At 38.5% G+C, this 15,115-nt stretch overlaps 1 protein-coding gene across 1 annotated transcript in view; it reads right to left on the bottom strand.

Annotated features, from left to right (window-relative positions):
- Positions 1-14,867, bottom strand: part of Hydin (HYDIN, axonemal central pair apparatus protein) — a 235,242-nt gene extending 220,375 nt beyond the window's left edge. Inside the window, exons 1-4 of the mRNA XM_013012798.1 lie at positions 14,718-14,867; positions 12,270-12,395; positions 10,587-10,706; positions 6,791-6,925 (exon numbers count right to left, since the gene is read on the bottom strand). Coding sequence (XP_012868252.1) covers positions 6,791-6,925; positions 10,587-10,706; positions 12,270-12,395; positions 14,718-14,852 — 516 coding nt within the window. The 5' untranslated portion in view covers positions 14,853-14,867. The remainder of the gene's footprint in view (positions 1-6,790; positions 6,926-10,586; positions 10,707-12,269; positions 12,396-14,717) is intronic.
- Positions 14,868-15,115: the final 248 nt, after the last annotated feature.

Below are 15,115 nucleotides of genomic sequence, written 5' to 3'. Positions count from 1 at the left end.
TTCAATTCAGCAACATGCAACAGGAAAAAGAAGAAAATAATTACAGATGGTGTGTTGTGAAATTGAAACTCATTAGGAAGGGAAAAGGCAAAGGATCAAGCACTCAAGCTGTGTCCTGTATGAACTGTACCTTGGGAGAAAAAAGTTGGTGAGAAAGTTTTGTTGTGATTATTTTAGGAAAAATTCCAACCAGTTACTGGTAATGACAAAATGAGGAACTTAAATCTCAATAATCTAGCCAATGATTCTTATTGGATCATTATTAAAACAAAACATTACCATCACTGTGTGACTCCGACTATGATGTGATAACAAGTACCATACCACTGGGACATTCCTGCCAAAAATAAATACATGAGCATAAATCTAATCAAGGCTCTCTAACTGTACGTTTATATGCAAGTGGTAAAAAAAAAACATTCTAGATAATCTGATAGGGATCGAAGAAGGAAACTTGCTTGCATCTAATTTAACCAAACTAACCTTTAAAAAAAAACACAGAAGATCCAATTGTGAAGACCTGAATTCTGACTTGATATTTGGTGGTATTAAAAAGTTGCAGAAATTTTCAGGTGTGCTAATGGTATTACTGTTATGTTAGCTTTTTCAAAGGGCTATAATTCTTTTTTTTGGCTATAATTCTTAAGAGACAAAAAATTACAGTTGAATAAGATGATGTATTTAAGACTGGTTAGAGCAAGGGAGAGAAGCTAAATTTATCGTGCACTGATAAATCTGAAAATCTGGGTGATGTTAATTTACTTTACTATCAGTGTTTCCTGAGTGTGAAAGCTTCCATCATCATCATCTTCAGCAGCAGCAGCAAAATTTAAAATATTTTATGGTGCCGGGCACCGGTAGCTCACGCCTGAAATCCTAGCTATTCAGGAGGCTAAGATCTGAGGATCATGGTTCCAAGCGAGCCTGGGCAGGAAAGTGAGGCTCTTATCTCCAATTAACCCCCAGAAAACCAGAAGTGGTGCTGTGGCTCAAAATGGTAGAGTGCTAGCCTTGAGCTGAAGAGCTCAGGGACAGCGCCCAGGCCCAGAGTTCAAGCCCCATGACCAACAAAAACAAAAATTTATGGCAACTTCTTATCATACGAGGCATGACTTCTCAGATCTTTTATGAACTTACTACCCTCTGCAGCCTCAACCCCTGCCATCTTCTCTGCCAGCTTCCTCTGCTCTAGCCCCACTAGTCTTCTTGCATTACCTTGGGCCTGCTGCCAAACAGGCTTCTGTCACAGGGCTTTTGCACTTGCTGCTCCCTCTCCCAGAAAGCACTCCTCCCAGATATTTGCTTGCCTTGTTAGTTTTCTGCCCCAAAGTCACCTTAACAGAGAACTCGTCCCTTACCCTCCTATTGAAGGAAATGAGGCTCCATCACTATTGATAGTCTGTGGAGTCAGTAACTGACATTAAGTTATATGTTGGTTTGTTTGTCTATCCACTATAGGTGTAGAGCTCTAGACAATATTCACCACTGGATTCTACCTCAAAGTACTGAGCCCCAGAGAACGGAATCATCACTCAAAGAATTAGATCCTAGCTCAAAGACCATACACAATGAAAGGTTCCTACTTATTTGAAATGTTTTTATTTGGGCACTAAACTACCAAGAGTTCTTTCATAAAGAGAATTCATAAGCTCTTCATTAGACTGATTATAAAGTGATATTTGCTGGGCGCTGGTGGCTCATGCCTGTAATCTTAGCTACTTAGGAGGCTGAGAGCTGAGGATCACAATTCAAAGCCAGCCCAGGCAGGAAAGACTGTGAGACTCTTATCTCCAATTAACCACCAGAAAACCAGAAGTGGCGCTGTAGCTCAAGTGGTAGAGTGCTAGCCTTGAGTTGAAAAGCTGAGGGACAGCGCCCAGGCCAAGGTTCAAGCCCCATGACCAACAATAAATAAGTAAGTAAGTAATAAATAAATAAATAAAGTGATATTTATCAGTCTAAAAATTAGTGATTCAACTTGCTGAAGATAGGACAGAAAATGGAAAGAAACATGCCTCTTCAAGAATTCTTAGACATCTTTTTGCTGGTATAAATAACAAGCAAGTTAAAGTGTGTGTGTGTGTGTGTGTGTGTGTGTGTGTGTGTGTGTGTGTGTGTGTGTTTGGTGTCCTTCTAGCTCAGCCTCTTGAATGGCTAGGATTATAGGCCTATCCCACCATATTCAGCTTTTTTATTTCTATGGATTTCTTTGTTCCAGCTGTTTTTGAACTATGGCCCTCAGATCTCAGCCTCCTGAATAGCTAGGATTATAGCCCAGCTGGTTTTGAGATAAGCTCTTGCTGACTTTTTGCCAAGAATAGTTTCAAACTGTGATTTTCCCCTCTCTGCCTCCCAAGAAAGTTAAACGTTAATACATTCAGAGCGCAAAAGCTATCTGAGCCCTTTTCTCTGCTTCTGCTTTTATCCTCTGCAGGCCATGCTCAAGTTGAAGAAACTTCTTTTATGTTTTCTTCAGATTAATTTTTACCTACTCACCTCATTCAATGTGTACTGCTCATTTCTGTGTGTTGGGCACTGTGCAAGACATTAGGGCTTCAGGGGGGACCTGGACAGAACTGGGAAGGACTAATCCCAGTTAGGAAGAATCTCAAATACTTACCATTAAACAAAAGTAATGGGCAGTAGAGGATTTTATAGCGTCTACACTATCATTTTAAATACTGGTGATATATTTTATTATGATACACCTAGTGCACATAAGATATGTTAACCTACCATACTTCTTGGGACACAGTTTAAAAATTTCATAGTAATGTATCAGGAAAACCATCAACAGCAAATGAAATATTTCCTCAAAAGATAATGAAGAAGACTGCATCACTACCTACTGTCTTCAAACACTGCAGTCATCTCCATGGCAACACTAGCATAAAAAGTTGCTTTCTTTCATCCAAGGAATGACTCTTTCTTTTTTTTCTCTTTTTTTGTCTGGTTTTTTCCTTTTTTCTGCCTTGCTTTCTGACAAAGCATCATATTCTTCATAATCATTTGAATGCCAAATGTTCAGATTTCAGGGGTCAAGAAAAATGTCAGGCTCCAAAAGTTTAGTGTTATTTGGTGATAACATTGGCTATTATATTTTCATAGTGCAGGATATATAAACTAGAATTAGTAGATTAATAACATATCCAATGGCTAAAAATAAGTCTGTATGAGGAGAGATAAGGAAAGCCAAAGTGAATTTTCTGCACCTGCTAACTGGCCATTTGGCATTCTTTACATCCCATCCCCAGGAAGCCAGATTAAAAGATGAGAGGGAAAAATATAAATTGCATTATCATCTTCCACATGCTAATATACACGGGGTACTGAAAATCCAGCTGAAAGGGGACTGCCTTATTAACGGTGGCATGCTGCAATTTACATATCTCATCCTCCAGATGTGCACAGGGTAAATGAGAATGGGAAAGGCTCGGATCAGCAGGGAATAATGAGGAAGTGCGCGCACGCACACAAACACACACACACACACACACACACACACACACACAGTTTGGCCAATTGTGAAACAGTGATACTCAGAGAAATGATTGACTTCTTCCTAAAATAAATCTGGCTTGAGTTTCTCCTCAGCTGCATTCTGGAGGTAGGGCAGACACAGAAGATACTAAAGATCCATCATTCTGAGGCAGGCAGCTGAAGGGGAAACCAACTCTGTTTAGGAAAATGAGTTCTATAATCTATACTACACTTTATAGTCCAAGTCCAACACAAAGTGGGTTTTTGTTTGTTTGTCTCACTCTGTAGGCCTGGAACACATGGTCCTCCTGCCTTGAGTCCTTGATTGTTGGGATTACAGGCATGTCGTACTACACCTGCACAACCAAAATTGGATAATAGATTTCTTATAGGTAACTATTAATTCATTATGTCTCCTCATATACACATGTTGCCTGTCATAACTTTCAAATAGAAACTTTTGAAGAAACAATAGTGTAATAACATTGGACTTAGTTAACTTTTTTAACTAGAGGTTTACCCAAAGACATGCATCACTGAGTAAATGGAATGGAAAGAGGGAGCTGGAATAAGATAAATAGCCACAAAATATAGCCCAGTATATTAATCCTTAATGGCAATATTAGCATTTCATAGCTATAAAGTAAACACCAATCTGACTAAAATACTTTTCAACTACTATTTGCTGGGTTGATAGATAAACAGTCTAAGCAATAATAAAAATCTATCTTTTTTCTTTTAGCTTTTGGTTATAGAAATTTTAGAATGGACACAAAGAAAACAGAATAATACAACAAACCCCAGTGTACCCATCACTCAATTCAACATTATTAACCTTTGGGTATTCTGGTTTCATCTACCTCCACCCACTCCTCTCTTAGTTATTATACAGTTCTTAAGGTAAAATTTGCATATATATTGGAAAGCACAGATATTAAATGCATAACTTTGACAAATGAAGTCACCATGTAATTTACATGTCTATTACAATATTGAACATTCCCCCTCTTCAGAAAGCCCATGTGTCCCTTTCTCAGTGAATGGACCTGTGGGGAGAATACCATATAACCAAAGAAGAAGTGAAGGAAAGCCTGTGCTCAAATCCAGCACAATCAGGATTTCACGCCCCACTGAGGTTTATTCAGCATTCCACAGAAATGACAGGCTGGGAACCTGACACCCAAATTCAATCCACACACATTCTCTCTTCACAGCTCACATTTGAGAGAGTACATGTAGGGAAAAAGAAAAAGAATTCAACAACCTACCCCCCCCACACACACACTCCACATCTGGAGTAATTTGTCTTTTAATTTATTTCAATAATACCCCAAACAAAATCACAGCTCCATAAACAGAAGGCAAGACATAAATAGGAACACTACACAGTGGTGAAATAATAATGGCAGAATGATTATAATGGAATTTTTAACCACTCATTACCATGAGCACATGCTTGGTTGACCAAATAAATTTCCTCTATACTGCTTTCCAGAAAAGCAGTAAAAAGCGCATGAGCAGCAACACTAGAAATGACATTAATAGTTACTACTAAGTAGTGGTAGTAGAGAAGCAGGGTCTCAAAGAGGTTCTGTCTAACTCGCCTTGCTCTGTTGATTCCAGCTACAATGGCACCATATATTTAAGTACTCACTACTAACATTACATACATGACTTTTTGTTATGCATACATAAGTCTGTTTTCTATTTTGGTCCTTCAGTTGTGCTGATAAAATGCCTTTCCTCCTCCCTGAGAGTCTCCATTTAGGCTCAACAGGGAAGGAAACCTCACCAACAATTCTGCTCTTATGGAGAAGGACCCAGAGGAAATGAGCATTGTCAGCCCAGTCCCACCTACCTGCTCCTTGTCTCCTAGAACCTAGGGTTCCTATGACCCAGGACAATTTGAGAACAGGTTCCATAGCCTATAGCTGCGGATGGTGCTAGGGAAAACAATGGCCTCCTCTTTTTGAATGAATGTATGCAGCCAGAGGTAAGCATACCAAACAGATCTGGTTTTGGCTGGAGTTTTCCGGCTTACCTAAAGCTGGGACTGCAGGGAATATCTTCATTTACCAAAAATAAGTTACCTATTAACCATTGGAGAGCAGAGGACCCCATCTATGGCACAGGTCCTGGTTACATTCTTTGCTATGAGTGAGGCTGATCCTGTGATCTATATTTGCATAGTGAGTACTTTTCCCAAACAGGTTAGATTCTGGGAGGAAAAATACAACTAACTAGGGTCCTATACTCCCAAGCAATTTTCTATATCCTTTGTTTCAGTTCACCGCATCCAGGCTACACTTTTTCTTTTGTGGCATCCCTGGGGCCATGTGCTTCTGTATTAAGACGCTGGGTTTCAAGATGAGGGAGAGCATGTAGCAGGATTTGCCTTCCTTACACCATGGCTACTTACAGTTCATGGAAGCCCTTGGCACTGTATGAAAAGTCTTTGCTCATTGCCTATGGAATACCATTCCTTCCTCTCACTATACTCAAGATTCCTTTCACCATCCTCACCACCACAAGCAGTATCATCCATGTCACCATTACCAACACCACTGCTATGGGTTAGATGCAAGTTTTCCCCAGGGTTTATATGAGAGAGTTTTGTCTTCAGTATGGTAATGGTGGAAGGTGATAGATCCTTTAGAAGAAGTGCCTAGCAGGAGGTCACTACAGGCCCCTCTCTGAGTTCTGGCTCTTTTTTTTTTTTTTGGTCGGTGGTGGGGCCTGAACTCTGGGCCTGGGCTCTGTCCCTCAGCTCTTCAGCTCAAGGCTAGCACTCTACCACTTGAGCCACAGCACTACTTTGGGCCTTTTCTGCCTATGTGGTGCTGAGGAATCAAACCCAGAGCCTCATGCATGCAAGGCAAGCACTCTACCACTGAGCCACCTTCCCAGCCCCAGTTCTGGCTTCTTGACTCAATATTCCATTTCTAGTTTCCACATGTGCTACCTCTCATGATGCTGAAGCTATGCTGTTTGGAGTGTCAGCCTTCAAAACTGTGAGGTAAATAGATCTTTTTTCCCTTTATAATTACCATCCTCAGATATTCCATTACAGTAACAATAAAAAAATACAAATACCCTCAATGACAAAAATATCACTATACTACCAATATTAACACTCACCAGCACCAAACCCATTTATACCACCAGTACCCACTAATAACAATACTTCTGCTGCCAATACCATCATTAACACCAGTATGGATAACATGACCACCTTCTCCATAAATATTTAAAACTAAATTGCAAGCTTCTAATGTCACAGATTCAATCTCTTGCCAGTGCTGCTTATTACCTTGTTCTCCTCTGGAGTGAAGAGGATTCGAAATATGGATGGTACTCCAGGAGCTACTTTGTGTCCAATATCTTTGGGGCTGATAACTTTAAAGTAAGGTGAACTGTCCTCAACAATTTTAACCATCCTTGGAATCTGCAAAAAGAGCACATGATGATGAGCAATGTGTGTATGAAAGGTAGAAGAAAGAGTACTAGCCTCAGAGTTAAGCATAGTTCAAGATCAGTTACGTACTGGACAAGCAAACTTGATCATGTATGACCTCCAGTCTTCTAACAGTAAAGAGAGATGTCAGTGCCTACCTTTAGCCCTCAAGAAATTTCAACCTTATTTTTTATTAATGTTATTACAGCTCATTTTTATTATCACAAGTCTGTATTCACTTTACTATTTAAATGCGATTATCTTCAAAAACCAAACTGGATAATTAGCTAAGGCCTTACCCACAGGGTAGAATTAAACTGGATTATTTCCCAGTGTTTGACACTTACTGTGTTCTTTCTGTTGACCATCTACAGGACATGATACACCATTCCATCTTCCTGGTAGCCTTCTGGCTTCCTCAAGACTCCCATTTGTCAAAGGAAGAAAGCGGGCCAGCTCCACCAAGCAGTGGTGCTGGGAGGACTGGCCTACTCTGACTCCTCCCTGCCACATGTCCCAAGTGAACACCTCCAGGAAGCAGGAAATCATACCCCAAGCCAGTCTCAGCTAGGCTTCAAAGAATTTCATTCTTCTGAAGTCTTGCCTTCTGCTCTCTACATGCTCAAGAGGTGTATGTATCTCTATATCAGGTTGTCTAATCTATTAAAACAAAAAAACATCATATGGGGCATGATGTCACAAACCTATAATCCCAGCTATGGGAAGTAAATGTAGGAGACTAACCCAAGGAAAACTGAGAAACCTTATCTGAAAAATTAAAAACAATAAAAAGGTAATCATAAAGAGAATGGAAGCTCAAGCTTACTAGACAAGCTTTCTGGGAGTATATTTAGTTAGAGCATAATAGACCATTAAAAACCAAATAAAGAATCAATAGCAAAACTAACAATAACAAAAAAAATCATACCAGTTTAGCACTTAGGATGGATACAACAAGCACTCAGTTAAATACATTCATTATCTCATTTAATATTTAAAAACACTCAATTGAAATGGGTGCCATCATCCCCATGGTGGCAATGCCCAAAGTCTAGAGACTGATGAGTCTGACTCTGGAGTCTACATGTTCAAAACTGTATGCCAAGTAGAATCATAATAGCTTGCAAAGATGGAGAATCTTTTCTCTGCCAAGGGATATTTAGATATTTTTAATACATTCAGGGGCCGTAAAAATTCTTAATATAGGCAGATGACCTATGACGACCGACCAGAAGCATATGTGCCTATCCCATCAGGTACCAAATGAACCCCATTAGAGTGTTCATGTGTACATGAGAGACAAAGAAATAATGTCCAAACAAGTTGTGGATTTTTCACTCCATGACAGTGAGGAAGGAAATAAAAAGGTGAAGGAGGTACCTTCTCTGTTCCCCAAGTCTCTCCATAGTCCTAGAACATGAATGAAGGACAGAAAGATTGAGGCTTATATCAGCCTCATAGTATGAGGTCTGTAGTATAATTACCTGGAGAACAAGCCTGTCTAGCCTGAAGAACTTTGTCAGCTTGTTGGTAGCTGAACTTTCCCTGGCTGTGGACTCTCTTTGCATGGGGCCAGCACTTGGGCTGCATCTTATGAGGAGGTATTCTGTTATCCATGAGAACCAAGTGCCTTTACACTTGACTTGCTCTCTCCAACCACTGATATTTATTTGTTTAGGGTCAAAGAGAAATGGCCAAAGGGTAATTTGGACTCTGTCTTTAATAGTCTCACAATACCTGAACAAGAATTATTTTAGGTGGGGTGGGGTGTTTGGTGGGGGGGGAGATGCAAAGGGATGGGAAGGGAAAACAAAGGAGGAGGCAACAATGCTTGATAAGAAATGTACTCATTATCTTGCCCATGTAATTGTAACCCCTCTGTACGGTATTTTCACAATAAAAAAAGAATTATTTTAAATAATTTGGAAAAGAGAAAAGAATTCAAAGTAAGGAACTGGACTGGAGGGCATGCATGAAAAGTCCTAACGTCTATGTGATATAGCCCTTGGGGGCTAGGGACATTACCCTGAGTACCTTGGACATTACCCCAAGTACCTTGGATTCTTTATCATTTCTTTGTTTACCCTTTTACTTTTTGTTCTATGAGCTCCTCTTGCTAACTATACTGCAGCAAATAGCTAAATATACCATTTTCTCCGGAGCCTGACTTTGTATTGATCTCTGAAAGGCATCACTGATTCCTTTAATGAGCTGTTGTACTCAATATGCCTCCAAGTCTTCCCATGTGCTTTGGATTCCAGCATAATCTTGATTTATTTTCTAATAGCTCAATTTTGGGGGGCTCTAAGTATTCCTACCTGTATTTTAAGTATAGCATTTTTCAGTTGCCTTTCTCCCCATCTAATTACTCTTCAGGCATAATTATGCTTAATGTTGAACTTTTTGTTGTTGTTGTTGGTCATGGAGCTTGAACTCTGGGCTTGGACACTGTCCTTGCGCTTTTCAGCTCAAGGCGAGCACTCTACCGCTTGAGCCACAGTGCCACTTCCGGGTTTCTAGTGGTTTATTGGAGCTAAGAGTCTCACAGACTTTCCTGCCCGAGCTGGCTTTGAAATGCGATCCTCAGATCTCAGCCTCCTGAGTAGCTAGGATTACAGGCATGAGCCACAGGCACCTGGCTAATGTTTAACTTTTTATTATTATCTTTAGTTATAATCAGATGCCAAGGAAACCTTCAGGCATTTAATATATTTCCTTGTAATAAACCCTAATCCACCACTGAAGAAAAAAACATAAGCTAAGGACTAATCATCAGTGGCAATCACAAAGAGACAAGGTATAGACACTGAGAGAAGACTCCCAGAACTATAGCTATCTGTAGACAAATTTGAAGGTTATTTCACATAGAAGGAAGAGGTTTAAAAAGGGGAGAAAGAGCTTCACAAGTTGTAGAAAAGAAGTTACCTAGAAGTATAATTCACAGGACATAAATGTTAGTGCCCAATATTTATAATTCATAGTAGTGGATTATTCCTTGAACTTGAAGCTGATGTCATAGTACACTAGCATTAACATTAACTGTTCTGTCTTAAAAGAAAACATTGCTGGACTGGTCAGATATGAGAACTTCCTGCCCTTCATCAAATCAAACCTTCATTCACCAACAAGATATTGTATTTGTTGAGAGTTCACTATTTGTTAGGCAGTGCACTGGGTCTGAACATATAACAACAGAAAACATACAGCTGAGTGCCCATGGCACACCCCCACAATCCAAGCTCCTTGGGAGGCTGGGTTAGAAAGTGCTCAATTCAAGGTCAGCCCAGGTGGAAAAGTTTGCAAGACCATTTTCAATGAAGAGCTGGATGCCATGAAAGCAATTATAAGCTACACAGGGAACCTAACAGAGATGAATTATACTGAGATACATACAGCAAAAAGCAACCAGCAAAAATCAGGCCTGGAGACATGACTCAGTGGTAAGACCAAATGCCTAGTAAACATGAAGACACAAGCTCAACCCATAGTCCCACCAAAAAAGAAAAACGAAACAGATACAACCTGTCTTCATTAGTCAAAGGCTAAATTTTCACTCTATTTTCCTAAGTCTATCAATCAAAGAACATATCTAAGATCCTAACCCTTCTCATATATCCTGAGAAAGTTCATCTACTCTAGAGAACATACTCACCTTGTCGTTGTTCCTCAAAACCAATGGAACTTCATAGACTTCGCAGGGAGCATAGTTCTGAAATATAATTTCTGATGGAAAGGGCTGGAATAATGCCTGATCCAAGTCAATTCCTGAAAACTGCAGTTGAAAGAAGAAATTATTCATTTAAAGCACAAAGTGGCAAAAAATAATACAAGAAAATAAGAAAATAGTACATACCACCCTAAATATTAAAGCCAAGAATCAGGGAAACACTCAAAAGCAGTAACAACTATAAAATTAATAAGTATGATTAGTGAGATTACTGTCATTAACTTCTTCAATATAAAGAAAGAGGAAAATTTGGTTTAAAAATAAAATAGACTGGTATGACCATAACCCTAGACTTCCTTTTGTAGTAGTGGTAAATGAGGTCAATTAAACTAACACCCTTACAGAATAATTAGAAGAGCTGTATCAACAAAGAGCTGATTGGAGGCACTTAAGAGTTAACAAGATAATCAACAATCACTGGTCAAATTCCAGAAGAAAATAGGAGGAAAAAGAATAGTACAAATAGAGACAACTGGGCTATGTTTCCCTTCAATGCATTGTAGGTGGCTGCTGAGCTCTTGGAATTCCATGGCTTGTCAATGGTAGGGAGCCTAATGGATTTAATCCTTATTGGCTCCAAAGAGGTGACGGGCCATGGGATGGACTATCTCTCAGTCCTTGAGTATGAACCGAGTGGATGATTCTAGATTGCTGGTGCTTATAGAAGTCTGGCAGGAGCTTCTTTCTTTCTGGAAGATCTTATTTCTTACTAATGCCTTAAATTATAGGTTCCATATTTTTGTGCAAGTTATGACCCAATCCCTACCAGACAGATTAGTTTTCTGTGAAAGAGTTCCTTCACTGTTCCAGAGAGTTGTCTCGCACATGGAGAATGAGTCCTTGTGCTACTTTGCTATATTACTGCCTCAATATTCTAATGTAAACCATACTTCTAGGCTCCTAAAATGTAGGGGTATATTTTACATTATAATATAGAACATTTAAATCATTATTTTTTAACACATAAAAAGGATAAATTTGTTTTCGGAAATAAGCCACAAATAGATAACAAGCACCTACTTGGATAAACAAGTCCACTTTTTTTCCCTTCCTAGCAGAAAACTCAGGTAAGAAACACTTAATTGCTTATCCTAAGGAGATGACTTGATTAGGCTTGGCAAATGTTAATTTCTGACATTATTCTTACCCTTGAACTGTGGTGTCCAGAAGTAGCTTAAAAAGAAATGTGACTAATTAGAAGTGATTTTTCAGGGGCTGGGAAGGTGGTTCAGTGGTAGAGTGCTTGCCTTGCATGCATGAGGCCCTGGGTTCGATTCTTCAGCACCAGATAAGCAGAAAAAAAAAAGCCAGAAGTGGCACAAGTGGTAGAGCGCTAGCCTTGAGCTGAAGAGCTGAGGGACAGTGCTCAGGCCCAGTGTTCACCCCATGACCGAACAAAAAATTAAGTAAATTAAAAAAAAGTGATTTTTTCAATGTTTTTGCACTTAATTTTAATTGTCACCATACTCAATTCCAGAGATCAAGATCAACAGAGAGAAAAAGAGAGAGAGGCAAACCCAGGGAAATAGTTGCTATTCCACAAACAACAGCTTTTATTTACTTATGATGGTGCCAGGATGTTCACGTTACATGTTCAGCCCTACCTACCTTCTGATGTGTTGTTTCTCCCATGTCTAAGAGTTCGATGACCCGTGGCCGACACATACAATGTGTATTTGCCAATTTCTCTTCTGTAGTGAGGGACATTTCCTTCAGGAACTCCGAGGGTGTCAGCTAGAATTCAAACCATAAGAGCCAAAGCTTCAAACACTGAAAAAATGTTTCCATAAGTACCAGCAATGAATAATTTGTGTCTGCAGCTTTCAGGATAATTCTGGAATGCCGTTAAGTTCCATTATAAAATATTTAAAATAACTAAATTATCCAAGAGAAGTCCCTATACACTTTTGTGGTCTTTGAACAGTAATTTAAAATGACAGGTAGTGTCCTTCCCTTATAATTTTGAAGGAATCACACAAAGGATCTCTAGAGGAAAAAAAAGTCAGGAAACTACATGGGCAGATGTCCAAAGAGCTTAACATTTATGCTCACAAGAAGCATCTGAGCATAAAACTCTTTAACTTTATAAAAATCACATTTAGGCTTTGGAGCTAAGGAGTCTGAGATATTCCTGTTTCTCAATTGAAGATACAATGTGCAAAGCTTTGGGGTGTTTGTCACATTATAATAGAAAAATCATTTTGTTTTTATGTATGTGTGCTGGGCTTGAACACAAGGCCCTACAATCTTGCTTATGTCTGATGAGCAGCCTCCAGGCTGGTTTTTACTGGTTGATTGGAGATAAGAGTCTCCAAGACTACAAGACACTATGTTGAAAATGAATTTTACAGCTTTGGGGGCGGGGTGTCGAGAAGAAGTTGGGGAAGTAGGAAGGGAAGGTAAAGGAAAAACAAAGGAGGGAGTAACAATGCTCGATAGGAAGTGTACTCATTACCTTACTCATGTAACTGTAACAGTATATTTACAATAAAAAAATATTAATAAAGTCTCTAAGACTTTTCTGTTCAGGTTGTCTTCAAACTTCAATCCTCAGATCTCAACCTCCTGAATAGTTAGGATTACAAGCATTGGTACTTGTCTTTCACAGAAAAATCTTATAAAATGCAAGGATCTTGGATATATGATTGCACTATTTAGAAATCAGTTTGAGCTTGTTAGAAACCCAAGAGGATATTTAGATTATGTTTAGAATGAGCTTTAAGATCCAGCAGTCAGTCACAACTTAAATCCAAATAAGAACACAAAATGCTTTAACTCTCCCCAGTGTTGTAAGTAAATAGCATATATCCCATCATTTACACAAATCAACTCATCAAGGGATTAGTTGGCCAGAACCCATTGCTATCATTTGTAGTAGTTCTAGAAGATCCACAATGCCACCCTAGGCCTACTTTACATGCCAGGAGTCTATGATTGTTGACAGCAACATGGTGCTTAAGTGTACGCTGAGACTTATAAAAACATTCAGGGGTACATAATTTAGTTGATTTATTTTAGTCTTTAGTTAAAGTCAAAGTTCTTCAAGAATCCTTATTTTCCTACAAAGTTGACATCTGTGATTGAATCTATTCAAATGAAGACACATTACTAATAGAGCTTTCAGCCTGATTTTTAAAGTTCTTGTTTATTAGAACACAGATTAGAGTAATAGAGTGTTAAGATGTATCAGCAATATTGCGATTTAAGTTAAAATAATAAAATATTAAAAGCAAAAAGTCAGGAGTTTCTATAAGGTGTACCAATAGCCACAACAGAAAATGATTGATTTTATTTTTTAGTGGGAATGCAACTGGAGATTCATTTTTAAAATGTAACAAATACTATTAACAGCATGAGTTTCTATGAATATTTTCTATACAATGTGGCTAAGAATTTGGTTCTCAACAAGCCATTATGAATCATTAGGTTATAAATATTTTAATTTAAAAAAGAATACTTATTTTTCTTAGATATCATTTAGTTATTTTAATGCTCTGTGTTATACAAATGTGTAAACAAAAATAACTTGCCAACATACAGGTAATATATTATTAGGTTAAATATTATACAATTCTGATATTTATTTTTGAATTATACAATGACAGGTCACCCAGTTCTACTCAGTTATTTAGAATTCTATGATTTGAGTGTGACCCCCCAAAACTCATGTGTTAGAATTTTATCATATGGTACCCTTATGATTTAACACTTCTCTTGGGAGTTTGAATCCCTTTACTTCTCTTGCTTTTCTGTTGTCCTGCCATATGAGTATGTAGCATGAGACCCTTACTAAATGCAGCTACCCACTCTAAGATTTTTCCGGGCTCCAGCCAAAGTCAACCTTGTTTATAAATAATTCAATTTCTGGTATTCTATTATAGTCAGACTCAGACTTTGAAAAGCACTTATTCTCTCCTGCCTACTAATAACTAAATGGACACTAATCATTCAGGAATTGTCTAATATTCTGAAATTTTCAAGTATCAACAATGGTCATTGTCCTGAAGAGAAAAACAGCATCCTAGTATTTTGCATAGAAATTCCATGATACATTACCATGCGGTTCACTTCTTCTTCTGTAACCACTCTCGGACTCATGGGTGGCAAAACTTTGCTGTGGAATCCTTGGAGCATTTTGATTAACCCCATCTGAACAGCCCCCAGGGACTCCTCAAGTCTTTTACTTGCCATTTTTTGTTATTGTCTTCTCTCACCTAAGAGTGAAAAAAGAAAAAATTTAAAACAAATACAATCAATTTCTAGATACAAGTCATGATTTCTAAAGCTTTCTCAAATATGGGAAGGTTTAGAAAATTCCATCTTCAAAAACGATCCAATGCTTGAAACATATACCTTAACTAAAAGTTTTTATTCATCGAGTTACATTCATCCTTATCTCCCCAAATATAAGCCAACTAAGGGGATCTAGATTCTGCTTAAGAAGACACAGAAAT

The sequence above is a fragment of the Dipodomys ordii genome, unplaced genomic scaffold, assembly GCF_000151885.1.
Source record: "Dipodomys ordii isolate 6190 unplaced genomic scaffold, Dord_2.0 Scaffold18, whole genome shotgun sequence".
Classification (NCBI taxonomy): Eukaryota; Metazoa; Chordata; class Mammalia; order Rodentia; family Heteromyidae; genus Dipodomys; species Dipodomys ordii.
The sequence above is the reverse complement of the archived record's forward strand: the minus strand, read 5'-3'. Positions and strand labels throughout refer to the sequence as shown.